Below are 14,559 nucleotides of genomic sequence, written 5' to 3'. Positions count from 1 at the left end.
TCTGCCTCCTGGGTTCAAGCGATTCTCCTGCCTCAGCCTCCCAAGTAGCTGGGACTACAGGTGCGTGCCACCATGCCCAGCTAATTTTTTTACTTGTAATAGAAACAAAGTTTCACCATGTTGGCCAGGATGGTCTCAATCTCTTGACCTCATGATCCACCTGCCTCGGCCTCCCAAAGTGCTGGGATTACAGGCGTGAGCTACCGTGCCCAGCCAATGGGCATCATCTGAAGAGCTTGTTTTAAAACACATATTGCTGTGCCCACCTGAGTTTCTGACTCAGTTGGTTCTGGGCTGAGGCCTGAGGATCTGCATTTTGCATAAGTTCCAGATGATGCTGATGTTGCAGTCAGGGTTCACTTTGAGAAACATTGCTTTCAAAAGTGGTTAAAATTACATAGAGCAATATTTTCCTCCTTTTACTTTATAGGTATCCTGACTTACTGTATGAACAAAATGTTACTGATTTCAGAAGAAAAAGAATCCAAGACTGCAAAAGCAATTGGCTGTTGCAAGAAAAAAATATATATTTTATATATATATTATATATATATAATGACAAATTGGTTTCCTGAACATTGAAAGGAAAATAGTTGTTTTCTTTATCAAATAAAACTTTATAAATAGTATGTCACTGTTGGAAAGAAAATGTATTGTGGTATTTAGGAATTAAGTCCGTCTAAGTAGATATGGTATAAGAGCTGGATTCTGGTTTTCTCTGGCTTAAACTTCTCTAAAATAAATGAATAATCAGCCCTACACAGGAAGGACATTTTAAGATTAATAAATAATAACAAATGATCTGATTTTATTATAAAATTATAGATACATTGAGAATTCAGTGAGAGTGTAATATCAGCACTTATCAAAAACTTACCTGAGAAATTAAATGTAAATTGTATTTACCTGAGAAACAGGTATAGAAAGCTCTTGCATGACATTCTTTATATAGTTGGCCCTCTGTATCTGTAGGTGCTGCATCCATGGATTCAACCAACCGCAGATAGAAAATATTTGGGGAAAAAATTGCTTTCTGTAGCGAACATGTTCAGACTTTGTTTTCCTATCATTAGTCCCTGAATAATGTAACAACTATTTATATAGCATTTACATTGTATTAGGTATTATAAGTAACCTAGAGATGATATGAAGTATATGGGAGGATGTGTGTAGGTTAAATGGCAACACATTTTATATCAAGGACTTGAGCATTCGCAGATTTTGGTATCCCTGGGAGGTCCTGAACCAAGCCCCCACAAGATACCAAGGGACAACTGATTGCATTGAAGCTTTGGTTGGGCTTGAACAGTTTTAAAAACAACCAAAACATTACATTGCTATTACTTCTGCTGCTTATATTAGTATTTTAAAAAGGAATGGCCTCGTATATCAAGGGTCATGTAAGTATTTTACCTCGTTAATAGCTCTTTTGGAAACTTATCCAAAGTAAGAATACAAAAGAAAGAAGTTATAAGCACAAAGCTTCCCCCCTCCAGATTTGTTTTAAAATAACAAAAAGTTTGAAGCAACCTAAATGTCTAACAAGAAGGGAAAAGCATAGCTACTAAATGAAAACTAATTTGATCATTTAAAATGTTCATTATAAAGATTATATAGAATCATAGGGAAATTCTTAAGATATAATGAGAGCAGGATGTAAAATTATATGTTAAAATGTATGTGTGATAGGGAAAAGTAGAAGGGAAAATTCAAAAATAAAAAATAGTAATTTGGTTAGAATAGTGATTCCATGAATGATTTTTTTTCCCCTTACATCTCAACCATATTGTGTTTGTTGTATGTGTGGTTTTGTAATGAAATAGACCATGTCAAGTCCTATTTAGGAAACTAGACCAATTTTGACTGGTATTGGATTGGCCTTATAGGTACGACTATCAGGTCTCACAACTTTTGGAAATGAGATAGGCCAGAAAACCCCGTTTACCCTCACGCAAATAGTTAAGATTTAAAAATAGTTAAAATCTGTTGATTTAAGAGCTTCTCTTTCTGCTTATTAATTTGTTATATTGGGATTATGAGAATACATTCTTGATTACTGCATGTCACATTTATGAGCATTTTATATCCCAGAGTGGCTTGGGCTTTTTTTCTTTCTTTTTTTGTTTTAAAATTCTTAGACATTCGCTTCACAATGAGATTATATTAAAAGCCATGTAGAACCTTTGGATATAAGGATAAAGTAATGTTTAATTTTTTTTTTTTTTTTTTTTTTTTTTTTTACAGGAAAGAGCTGATCCTCTCTGGCACTTTAAATCCAATTAAGGATTTACATCTGGGAAAACTCGCCTTAACCAAGTTTCCAAAGAGTCCAGAAACATGGATTCACAGGTGTGGTTAATTTACAACGTAGTACTCTTACTTAGGATTCAGAATGGCTGGAGAAAGAAACATGACATGTGAGAGGCAAGGTTACTTATTGGTTCCAGAGCATGAATTCTGAAGTCAGGTTACCTACATTTAAATCTAGGAGCTATATAACTTGCTACCTAAGTGTTCATGGGAAATTACTTAACTCACCAAGCCTCAGTTTTCTCATTTGTAAAATGAGAATAATAATTACACCTATCTCATATAGTTAACAGTCAAGTTTACGTGAGTTAATGCATGTAACACTCCCACAGTGCCTGGCACATATTAAATACTCAATAAATGTTAGCTATTATTAACTCTTTGAAGCAGTTGTGGGCATTGCATTTATAGATACTCAACTGTAATGAGCAACATGGATTTTAAAAGCATTTGGTTGTTTTCCTGGTAAAGATGTTGGTGGTGATGGTTGTGGTTATTAAAATTAACTTACAGAGAAAGCTGAGGGCAGCTGAAGCGAATGCTGTGTAGGCTGAGCTAAAGTTGCTAAAATCCATACATACAAAGAACATTTTTAGGTTAAAAGCCTGGGACAGATAGCCAGAATGCACTTTAGGACTCTCAAAATCCTGGCCACCTGGAACCATCTTCCTCTTGGACCCTGTGTAACTACTCTTATTTGACCAAAATGGGATGGTGTGGGCTTGCTAGTCAGGACCAATAAAGAAGTCACTCTGAAATTCTCAGTTTATTAAGCCACTCTAATTTTTCTTAAATCCTGGGCATTTTTAGGATCTTATGTCCGTTCCAGGTGTCTTAGTGGTAATCGTGCCTTTAGTTAACATTGCAGGTCAGCTTCTTCCAAACCACATAGTCAGTTGTATTTTCTTCATCACCAGAAATTGAGATAGTATACCACAGAAAGGTATATGACTGTGTGTATGGGGGTTTGGAAAGGGATGGTGGCAGGGGAAAGGAACTGTTAAATATGCATCCATCAGTTTGGCTTGTCTAATTTTTTTTATCAAGCAATATTTTGTTGTTAAATAAGAAATTACATTATTTTAAAATGACAAAGTGAGTTTTCTTACTTAATTTCCTGTACCTTTGGGTTTGAAATCTTTAGTCTAAAAAATGCTTTTATATAAGTAAATTACTGGTACAAAGTAAACACATTAAGTAGCTCGAAACACTATTTAGTGTTTTTTATGTAAATACATGCTAATGCAAATCTTAAATAGACAAAGGGAGAATTTGTGGATAAGGATATTTTGACACCTTCTCAATGGTTTAATGAATCATGTTTGTTACCTTCCAGATTTTATGCTATAATACAGAATTTTGCTGAATGAAAGCTATCAGAATGCAGCTTCTTGTTTGCAAACAAATGCACGTAGGGTGAGGCATGCATATATACTTAAAGATGTGAATCATGACTCCTTATAATATTTATCAGCCATTAATATATGACCTCTCACCACCACCACACACACACACACACCAATTGCCTTTACATTTCCTGGCCAAGTGGAGTTTTGGGATTGTCATTTTAGAAGTAATGACATTCTCTGTATTACAGATTTTAAAGGTTTTTTTTTTTTCCTGTTTATCCATTTTCCACCCTTCATCCATACTGCTAAATTAGTATCATCATAAACAACAAAACAACCCCTCCCCATCTCCAAAATACTAGACTTATAAACAGGTATTATTTTGCATTGTCTCTGAATGGAAATTAAATTAGGAACAATGAATACTGGTTATTTTTCTCTCTGGTTTATGTTCTTTCTGTGTTCTCTTTCCCACATGCTGCCTTAACAGGCGATGGGTGCTACAACAGCTAATTCAGGAAACCTCCTTGCCTTCCTTTGTGACCAAAGGAAACTTGGGAACAATTCCCACAGAAAGGGCACAGCGACTCATACAAGAAGAGATGGAGGTCTGTGGTGAAGCAGCAGGGAGATACCCAAGCAACTATAATGCTTGGTCCCATCGCATCTGGGTTTTACAGCACTTGGCCAAGCTAGATGTCAAGGTAGGAATATTATTGTCTCCTGGGCAGACTGCCTGTCTGCCCTTAAAATCTTCTGGTAGTAGTTCATCCTCAGAAGAGCTTTGAAGGAGTAGAGAAACTGATGGTCTGGCAACTTGAGAGAATCGCGACAGCTGCTACCTCTGGAGGAACCCTGTAATTAAATAAAAAGCTTGCATTCCCCACCAGTGCTGTTTTTGGCAGTCTTAAGGCTAGTGCATTGGTAAAGCAAGGCAGGTTTAACCAACTGAGGAAGATTGAGCATAACTCACTTTATCCTGAAACAGGAAGGGATTATTAAGCCTTATAGAACTGGAATTGCTATTTCTTGGTAGTGTTTGGTTATATGACAATATACTAAGTCAGCTGGCTGTCTTTTCACACTCTTGTCCTCTGAAAAGGGGGAGAGGAGGGCAGGGATAGACAATCTCACCCAGGTGTTTTTAAAATTGGCTGAGCCTATAAATTACCTGGGGATTCCTAAGTTCCACTCCAAGCCTACTAAAGCAGAATGAGGATGGATCTAGAGATCAGTATTTTCCACTGACTCAGGGTTATTTGAATGCAGAGCCAGTTTGGAAACTCTCACAGCCTAATTCTTTCAGTTTAGAAATGAGGAGATGGAGATTTCCAGAGAATTTTAATGGCTTAGACTTAGCTACAGTTGTACCACTTATTATTCATCAGAATGAGAGCCACATGTCCCTTTTGCTCCTTATATACTACGGTGTCTCAGTTTTTTCTTTTCTGATGGTGTCACAGTGCCATAAGAATCTAGGGTGCTCATCTAAAAAGCTTCTCAGGCTTGAGACAGTTAAAAGAGGTCAAGTTGAAGATTGAAGTGCCCCAGGTGATGCTTTCAGATAAGTGGGGAAGTGTTATGTAATTTTAACTTACCACCCTCTTCTTTCTACATCCCTCTTCCCATGCTCCCATTTCTCTCTTTGTTTCCTGGCCAGGGCAAATGGGAGACTTTTTACTTCCAGAGGATTTTAAGCCAGTAATTCTGGAAGAGAAGCCTTCCCCATTCAGTTTACATGGCTTTGAGTTTCAGGAGGGATGGCCGCCTAATGGAATAGAAAGAACCAAGGCTCAAAATCACATCACCCTAGGTTCAGATTTTGGCCCCACTACCTATATGTGGAAAGCAAGGTTTTATTGTTTTCATTTATAAAATAGGGACTCTACTGTCTGCCTCAGTGGATTATTGTGAGAGTTAATTGAGTTAATGGATGTAAATTACTGGGCATCTAATAGAGAGAGATTCACTCGATTTTAGTTCCTTTCTCTGTTCTCCAGAGATAGAAAATTGGCTACCAGTTTGCTTGATCAACTCCATGCAATTTATTCATGAAAAAGTATAAAACCCTATCATACCCACCGACTGTCCTGTATACACAGTAAAACAAAGTGTTTGCTCTCAACAAATTGAAAATCTAGTTGAGAAAGTAGACCAACAATTACAAAGCATCAGAATACAATGGGAGCACAGAAAAATTGTTCTTCATCTAGGGTGCGCTCGTTGGAAATAGCTGCCGGGGGAAGGAAGATACATTGAGTTGGGAGGCATGATTACAAGTGGTTTGGTGGGTTGTCAGGGATATGGAGTGCTTGGTGGTCATCTCAGATCCATGACTTGATAGTGTGTGGGAAGAGGAAAGAGATATGGGGAGGATTGGGGATAAAAAGGAAGGCGGAGTCCAGGTTGACTGAGAGATCTTTGGAAATTTTTCTGCCATGATGTGGACCTTTACAAGTGGCATTTCCATAAAATCAGGAACAAGGGGCCAAAGTGAAATTTTTGGTTACTTGAGACCATCTGGTGGTAAAGATAACTCATTAATGGTGAGTTATAACTCATTAATGGTGAGCTCAGCTGCCAGAGTCCACTCCTGGGTTCAGATGTCATCATCCTTCCTTGACCCGCCCTTGGAGGAAGACTTACCATTCTTCCATTCACCACTTGCCACTGCAACATCTCTTGCTCTTGTTGTCAGTGAGGAGTCCTAAATTTGCAAAATCCCCTTTCTGTTGTTATAAGCCATTGGGCCCACCTAGAACATTTACTACTATGCTTTGTCTATTACAGGAGGTAATCACAAAAATACCAGTAGTCTAAATCAGCTTAAAAATATATATGAAATGAGCCAGCATTTTTTAACTTAGGAAATTGAAAATGACTTTTTAAAGTGCTGGCATCGAGTATTAGTAAGAGTATGAAAATGAGCATTATTCAAATTGTTATAAGCTTACTGAAGGGCAACATGGCAGCACTTATCACACTTTTAAAAATAGGGTGTTATTTTTAAGAGTTCTGCTTCCAGGAATTCATCATAAAGAAATAATGGAGGATGAAGTATGGTAGAATGATTAGAAGCTTCACTCAGTGGTCATGCAGACCTGCTTTGCATTCTGCTTTACCACCAATTTGCTATGTAGCCTTGAGGAAGTTGCTTAGCCTCTTCAACCTTCAGTTTTCTCATCCGGAAAAGGAGGGTGACAATAATTCCCATCTCACTGAGTGATGCAAATTGAAAGGGAGGATTCATATAAAGTGGCTATCAAAGTGCCTTAATTAAGTGCTCGATAAACACTGGCTATTAAATACAGAAGTTTGATATATAAAAGTAGCATTTGGTCGGAGAGCCAAGATGGCTGAATAGGAACAGCTCCGGTCTACAGCTCCCAGCGTGAGCGACGCAGAAGACGGGTGATTTCTGCATTTCCATCTGAGGTACTGGGTTCATCTCACTAGGGAGTGCCAGACAGTGGGCGCAGCCCAGTGGGTGCGCGCACCGTGCGCGAGCCGAAGCAGGGCGAGGCATTGCCTCACCTGGGAAGCGCAAGGGGTCAGGGAGTTCCCTTTCTGAGTCAAAGAAAGGGGTGACGGACGCACCTGGAAAATCGGGTCACTCCCACCCGAATATTGCGCTTTTCAGACCGGCTTAAAAAACGGCGCACCACGAGACTATATCCCACACCTGACTCGGAGGGTCCTACGCCCACGGAATCTCGCTGATTGCTAGCACAGCAGTCTGAGATCAAACTGCAAGGCGGCAGCGAGGCTGGGGGAGGGGCGCCCACCATTGCCCAGGCTTGATTAGGTAAACAAAGCAGCCGGGAAGCTCGAACTGGGTGGAGCCCACCACAGCTCAAGGAGGCTTGCCTGCCTCTGTAGGCTCCACCTCTGGGGGCAGGGCACAGACAAACAAAAAGACAGCAGTAACCTCTGCAGACTTAAATGTCCCTGTCTGACAGCTTTGAAGAGAGCAGTGGTTCTCCCAGCACGCAGCTGGAGATCTGAGAACGGGCAGACTGCCTCCTCAAGTGGGTCCCTGACCCCTGACCCCCGAGCAGCCTAACTGGGAGGCACCCCCCAGCAGGGGCACACTGACACCTCACACGGCAGGGTATTCCAACAGACCTGCAGCTGAGGGTCCTGTCTGTTAGAAGGAAAACTAACAAACAGAAAGGACATCCACACTGAAAACCCATCTGTACATCACCATCATCAAAGACCAAAAGTAGATAAAACCACAAAGATGGGGAAAAAACAGAACAGAAAAACTGGAAACTCTAAAACGCAGAGCACCTCTCCTCCTCCAAAGGAACGCAGTCCCTCACCAGCAACGGAACAAAGCTGGATGGAGAATGAGTTTGACGAGCTGAGAGAAGAAGGCTTCAGACGATCAAATTACTCTGAGCTACGGGAGGACATTCAAACCAAAGGCAAAGAAGTTGAAAACTTTGAAAAAAATTTAGAAGAATGTATAACTAGAATAACCAATACAGAGAAGTGCTTAAAGGAGCTGATGGAGCTGAAAACCAAGGCTCGAGAACTACGTGAAGAATGCAGAAGCCTCAGGAGCCGATGCGATCAACTGGAAGAAAGGGTATCAGCAATGGAAGATGAAATGAATGAAATGAAGCGAGAAGGGAAGTCTAGAGAAAAAAGAATAAAAAGAAATGAGCAAAGCCTCCAAGAAATATGGGACTATGTGAAAAGACCAAATCTACGTCTGATTGGTGTACCTGAAAGTGATGCGGAGAATGGAACCAAGTTGGAAAACACTCTGCAGGATATTATCCAGGAGAACTTCCCCAATCTAGCAAGGCAGGCCAACATTCAGATTCAGGAAATACAGAGAACGCCACAAAGATACTCCTCGAGAAGAGCAACTCCAAGACACATAATTGTCAGATTCACCAAAGTTGAAATGAAGGAAAAAATGTTAAGGGCAGCCAGAGAGAAAGGTCGGGTTACCCTCAAAGGGAAGCCCATCAGACTAACAGCGGATTTCTCGGCAGAAACCCTACAAGCCAGAAGAGAGTGGGGGCCAATATTCAACATTCTTAAAGAAAAGAATTTTCAACCCAGAATTTCATATCCAGCCAAACTAAGCTTCATAAGTGAAGGAGGAATAAAATACTTTACAGACAAGCAAATGCTGAGAGATTTTGTCACCACCAGGCCTGCCCTAAAAGAGCTCCTGAAGGAAGCGCTAAACATGGAAAGGAACAACCGGTACCAGCCGCTGCAAAATCATGCCAAAATGTAAAGACCATTGAGACTAGGAAGAAACTGCATCAACTAATGAGCAAAATCACCAGCTAACATCATAATGACAGGATCAAATTCACACATAACAATATTAACTTTAAATGTAAATGGACTAAATTCTCCAATTAAAAGACACAGACTGGAAAGTTGGATAAAGAGTCAAGACCCATCAGTATGCTGTATTCAGGAAACCCATCTCACGTGCAGAGACACACATAGGCTCAAAATAAAAGGATGGAGGAAGATCTACCAAGCAAATGGAAAACAAAAAAAGGCAGGGGTTGCAATCCTAGTCTCTGACAAAACAGACTTTAAACCAACAAAGATCAAAAGAGACAAAGAAGGCCATTACATAATGGTAAAGGGATCAATTCAACAAGAGGAGCTAACTATCCTAAATATATATGCACCCAATACAGGAGCACCCAGATTCATAAAGCAAGTCCTGAGTGACCTACAAAGAGACTTAGACTCCCACACATTAATAATGGGAGACTTTAACACCCCACTGTCAACATTAGACAGATCAACGAGACAGAAAGTCAACAAGGATACCCAGGAATTGAACTCAGCTCTGCACCAAGTGGACCTAATAGACATCTACAGAACTCTCCACCCCAAATCAACAGAATATACATTTTTTTCAGCACCACACCACACCTATTCCAAAATTGACCACATAGTTGGAAGTAAAGCTCTCCTCAGCAAATGTAAAAGAACAGAAATTATAACAAACTATCTCTCAGACCACAGTGCAATCAAACTAGAACTCAGGATTAAAAATCTCACTCAAAGCCGCTCAACTACATGGAAACTGAACAACCTGCTCCTGAATGACTACTGGGTACATAACGAAATGAAGGCAGAAATAAAGATGTTCTTTGAAACCAACGAGAACAAAGACACAACATACCAGAATCTCTGGGATGCATTCAAAGCAGTGTGTAGAGGGAAATTTATAGCACTAAATGCCCACAAGAGAAAGCAGGAAAGATCCAAAATTGACACCCTAACATCACAATTAAAAGAACTAGAAAAGCAAGAGCAAACACATTCAAAAGCTAGCAGAAGGCAAGAAATAACTAAAATCAGAGCAGAACTGAAGGAAATAGAGACACAAAAAACCCTTCAAAAAATCAATGAATCCAGGAGCTGGTTTTTTGAAAGGATCAACAAAATTGATAGACCGCTAGCAAGACTAATAAAGAAAAAAAGAGAGAAGAATCAAATAGACACAATAAAAAATGATAATGGGGATATCACCACCGATCCCACAGAAATACAAACTACCATCAGAGAATACTACAAACACCTCTACGCAAATAAACTAGAAAATCTAGAAGAAATGGATACATTCCTTGACACATACACTCTCCCAAGACTAAACCAGGAAGAAGTTGAATCTCTGAATAGACCAATAACAGGAGCTGAAATTGTGGCAATAATCAATAGTTTACCAACCAAAAAGAGTCCAGGACCAGATGGATTCACAGCCGAATTCTACCAGAGGTACAAGGAGGAACTGGTACCATTCCTTCTGAAACTATTCCAATCAATAGAAAAAGAGGGAATCCTCCCTAACTCATTTTATGAGGCCAGCATCATTCTGATACCAAAGCCGGGCAGAGACACAACCAAAAAAGAGAATTTTAGACCAATATCCTTGATGAACATTGATGCAAAAATCCTCAATAAAATACTGGCAAACCGAATCCAGCAGCACATCAAAAAGCTTATCCACCATGATCAAGTGGGCTTCATCCCCGGGATGCAAGGCTGGTTCAATATACGCAAATCAATAAATGTAATCCAGCATATAAACAGAGCCAAAGACAAAAACCACATGATTATCTCAATAGATGCAGAAAAAGCCTTTGACAAAATTCAACAACCCTTCATGCTAAAAACTCTCAATAAATTAGGTATTGATGGGACGTATTTCAAAATAATAAGAGCTATCTATGACAAACCCACAGCCAATATCATACTGAATGGGCAAAAACTGGAAGCATTCCCTTTGAAAACTGGCACAAGACAGGGATGCCCTCTCTCACTGCTCCTATTCAACATAGTGTTGGAAGTTCTGGCCAGGGCAATCAGGCAGGAGAAGGAAATAAAGGGTATTCGATTAGGAAAAGAGGAAGTCAAATTGTCCCTGTTTGCAGACGACATGATTGTTTATCTAGAAAACCCCATTGTCTCAGCCCAAAATCTCCTTAAGCTGATAAGCAACTTCAGCAAAGTCTCAGGATACAAAATCAATGTACAAAAATCACAAGCATTCTTATACACCAACAACAGACAAACAGAGAGCCAAATCATGAGTGAACTCCCATTCACAATTGCTTCAAAGAGAATAAAATACCTAGGAATCCAACTTACAAGGGATGTGAAGGACCTCTTCAAGGAGAACTACAAACCACTGCTCAAGGAAATAAAAGAGGATACAAACAAATGGAAGAACATTCCATGCTCATGGGTAGGAAGAATCAATATCGTGAAAATGGCCATACTGCCCAAGGTAATTTACAGATTCAATGCCATCCCCATCAAGCTACCAATGACTTTCTTCACAGAATTGGAAAAAACTACTTTAAAGTTCATATGGAACCAAAAAAGAGCCCGCATTGCCAAGTCAATCCTAAGCCAAAAGAACAAAGCTGGAGGCATCACACTACCTGACTTCAAACTATACTACAAGGCTACAGTAACAAAAACAGCATGGTACTGGTACCAAAACAGAGATATAGATCAATGGAACAGAACAGAGCCCTCAGAAATAACGCCGCATACCTACAACTATCTGATCTTTGACAAACCTGAGAAAAACAATCAATGGGGAAAGGATTCCCTATTTAATAAATGGTGCTGGGAAAACTGGCTAGCCATATGTAGAAAGCTGAAACTGGATCCCTTCCTTACACCTTATACAAAAATCAATTCAAGATGGATTAAAGATTTAAACCTTAGACCTAAAACCATAAAAACCCTAGAAGAAAACCTAGGCATTACCATTCAGGACATAGGCGTGGGCAAGGACTTCATGTCCAAAACACCAAAAGCAATGGCAACAAAAGACAAAATTGACAAATGGGATCTAATTAAACTAAAGAGCTTCTGCACAGCAAAAGAAACTACCATCAGAGTGAACAGGCAACCTACAACATGGGAGAAAATTTTCGCAACCTACTCATCTGACAAAGGGCTGATATCCAGAATCTACAATGAACTCAAACAAATTTACAAGAAAAAAACAAACAACCCCATCAAAAAGTGGGCAAAGGACATGAACAGACACTTCTCAAAAGAAGACATTTATGCAGCCAAAAAACACATGAAAAAATGCTCATCATCACTGGCCATCAGAGAAATGCAAATCAAAACCACTATGAGATATCATCTCACACCAGTTAGAATGGCAATCATTAAAAAGTCAGGAAACAACAGGTGCTGGAGAGGATGTGGAGAAATAGGAACACTTTTACACTGTTGGTGGGACTGTAAACTAGTTCAACCATTGTGGAAGTCAGTGTGGCGATTCCTCAGGGATCTAGAACTAGAAATACCATTTGACCCAGCCATCCCATTACTGGGTATATACCCAAAGGACTATAAATCATGCTGCTATAAAGACACATGCACACGTATGTTTATTGCGGCATTATTCACAATAGCAAAGACTTGGAACCAACCCAAATGTCCAACAATGATAGACTGGATTAAGAAAATGTGGCACATATACACCATGGAATACTATGCAGCCATAAAAAATGATGAGTTCATGTCCTTTGTAGGGACATGGATGAAATTGGAAACCATCATTCTCAGTAAACTATCGCAAGAACAAAAAACCAAACACTGCATATTCTCACTCATAGGTGGGAATTGAACAATGAGATCACATGGACACAGGAAGGGGAATATCACACTCTGGGGACTGGTGTGGGGTGGGGGGAGGGGGGAGGGATAGCATTGGGAGATATACCACCAGCATGGCACATGTATACATATGTAACTAACCTGCACAATGTGCACATGTACCCTAAAACTTAAATTATAATAATAAAAAAAAAAAAAAGAAAAAAAAAAAAAAAAAAAAAAAAAAAAAAAAAAAGTAGCATTTATAGTAGTGAAAAACTAGAAAAGCTGTAGCCCTTCAATAATGAGGGAATTGTTAGATTACAATCCATCACATTGGAATATTTTGTTATGACTAAAATTTATATTTTGGAAGATGATTTAAAGGAAAATATTCACAATAGGTTATATTAGGGTAGGCCTAATATTATTATTTATTTATTTATTTTTGAGACAGGGTCTTGCTCTGTCGCCCAGGCTGGAGTGCAGTGGCACAATCTCAGCTCACTGTAACCTCCGCTTCCCAGGTTCAAGCAATTCTCCTGCCTCAGCCTCCCAAGTAGCTGGGATTACAGGCACCCACTACCACGCCCAGCTAATTTTTATATTTTTAGTAGAGATGGGGGTTCGCCATGTTGGTCAGGCTGGTCTTGAACTCCTGACCTCAAGCAATCCACCTGCCTCTGCCTCCCAAAGTGCTGGGATTACAGGCATGAGCCACCACACCCAGCAGCCTAATATAATTTTTAATGTATTTATTAGCATTGAATGAGACAGCAAATACTTTAAAGTGTTTGAAACAGTGCTTGGCACGTGGTAAATGCTGAACAGATAGTAATACATACACACAACAATGTTATAGATTTTTTTCTTGTATTTTTTATAAAAGCATATATTTGTTTTCTAGTCAGAAAAAGGTTAAAGAATAAAGATTGATTAGAAGTAGTATAGTGTGGAATTATGACACTAATTTTCTATTTTATGTTCTCTCTGATGTCTGCATGCTTAAATAAACATTTAAGTAAATTTTAAAATATTTTTATATTTGAGGGTAGTGTGGCAGGAAAGATTCACAGTCAGGCAGTTTATTACTACTGGCAAATTTCAAGTTTTCACATAAAAAAAGCACATATAGTCATTTCTCCAAAAAAACATACCCACACCACCAATAAGGACATGAAAAGATATTCACCCTCTTTACTATTAGGGAAATGCAAATCAAAACCACAGGGAGTGAGATACCACTTCACACCAAAATACGGACAATAACAAATGTTGGTTAGGATGTGGAGAAACTGAAACTCTTATTTATGGCTGGTAAGAATGTAAAATGGTGCAGCCACTGTGGAAAGCAGTTTGGCATTTCCTCAAATAATTAAACATAGAATCACTATATATTAATAAAGCTATAGTTAATATATATCATATTCTTGGAGAAAAACATGCATTACCATATATGACCCTGTAATTCTGCTCCTAGGTATATACCCAAGAGAAGTGAAAACACATTCCATACCAAATCTTGTATGAGAACATTAATAGCCATATTATTTATAATAGCCAAAAAATAATACCTCACCTGAGGAATGGAAAACAAAATGTGGCGTATCCATGCAATAGAACATTGGCCATAAAAAAGGAAGGAAATACTGATACATGCTATAACGTGATGAACCTTGAAAACATGCTGATTGAAAGCAGTCAGATTCAAGGCCACATATTGTATGATTTCATTTATATAACATGTTCAGAATAGGCAAAGCAGGTTAGTGGGTGCCAG

At 39.1% G+C, this 14,559-nt stretch overlaps 1 protein-coding gene across 5 annotated transcripts in view; it reads left to right on the top strand.

Annotated features, from left to right (window-relative positions):
* Positions 1 to 14,559, top strand: part of PTAR1 (protein prenyltransferase alpha subunit repeat containing 1) — a 56,654-nt gene that overhangs the window by 23,580 nt on the left and 18,515 nt on the right. For all 5 annotated transcript variants that reach the window (XM_031014691.3, XM_031014688.3, XM_031014696.3 and 2 more), the window contains exons 4-5: positions 2,245 to 2,349; positions 4,150 to 4,363. In XM_031014691.3, coding sequence (XP_030870551.1) covers positions 2,245 to 2,349; positions 4,150 to 4,363 — 319 coding nt within the window. The remainder of the gene's footprint in view (positions 1 to 2,244; positions 2,350 to 4,149; positions 4,364 to 14,559) is intronic.

Source organism: Gorilla gorilla, chromosome 13, assembly GCF_029281585.2.
Source record: "Gorilla gorilla gorilla isolate KB3781 chromosome 13, NHGRI_mGorGor1-v2.1_pri, whole genome shotgun sequence".
NCBI classification, from domain to species: domain Eukaryota; kingdom Metazoa; phylum Chordata; class Mammalia; order Primates; family Hominidae; genus Gorilla; species Gorilla gorilla.
This window is presented reverse-complemented; position numbering and strand designations above follow the sequence as displayed.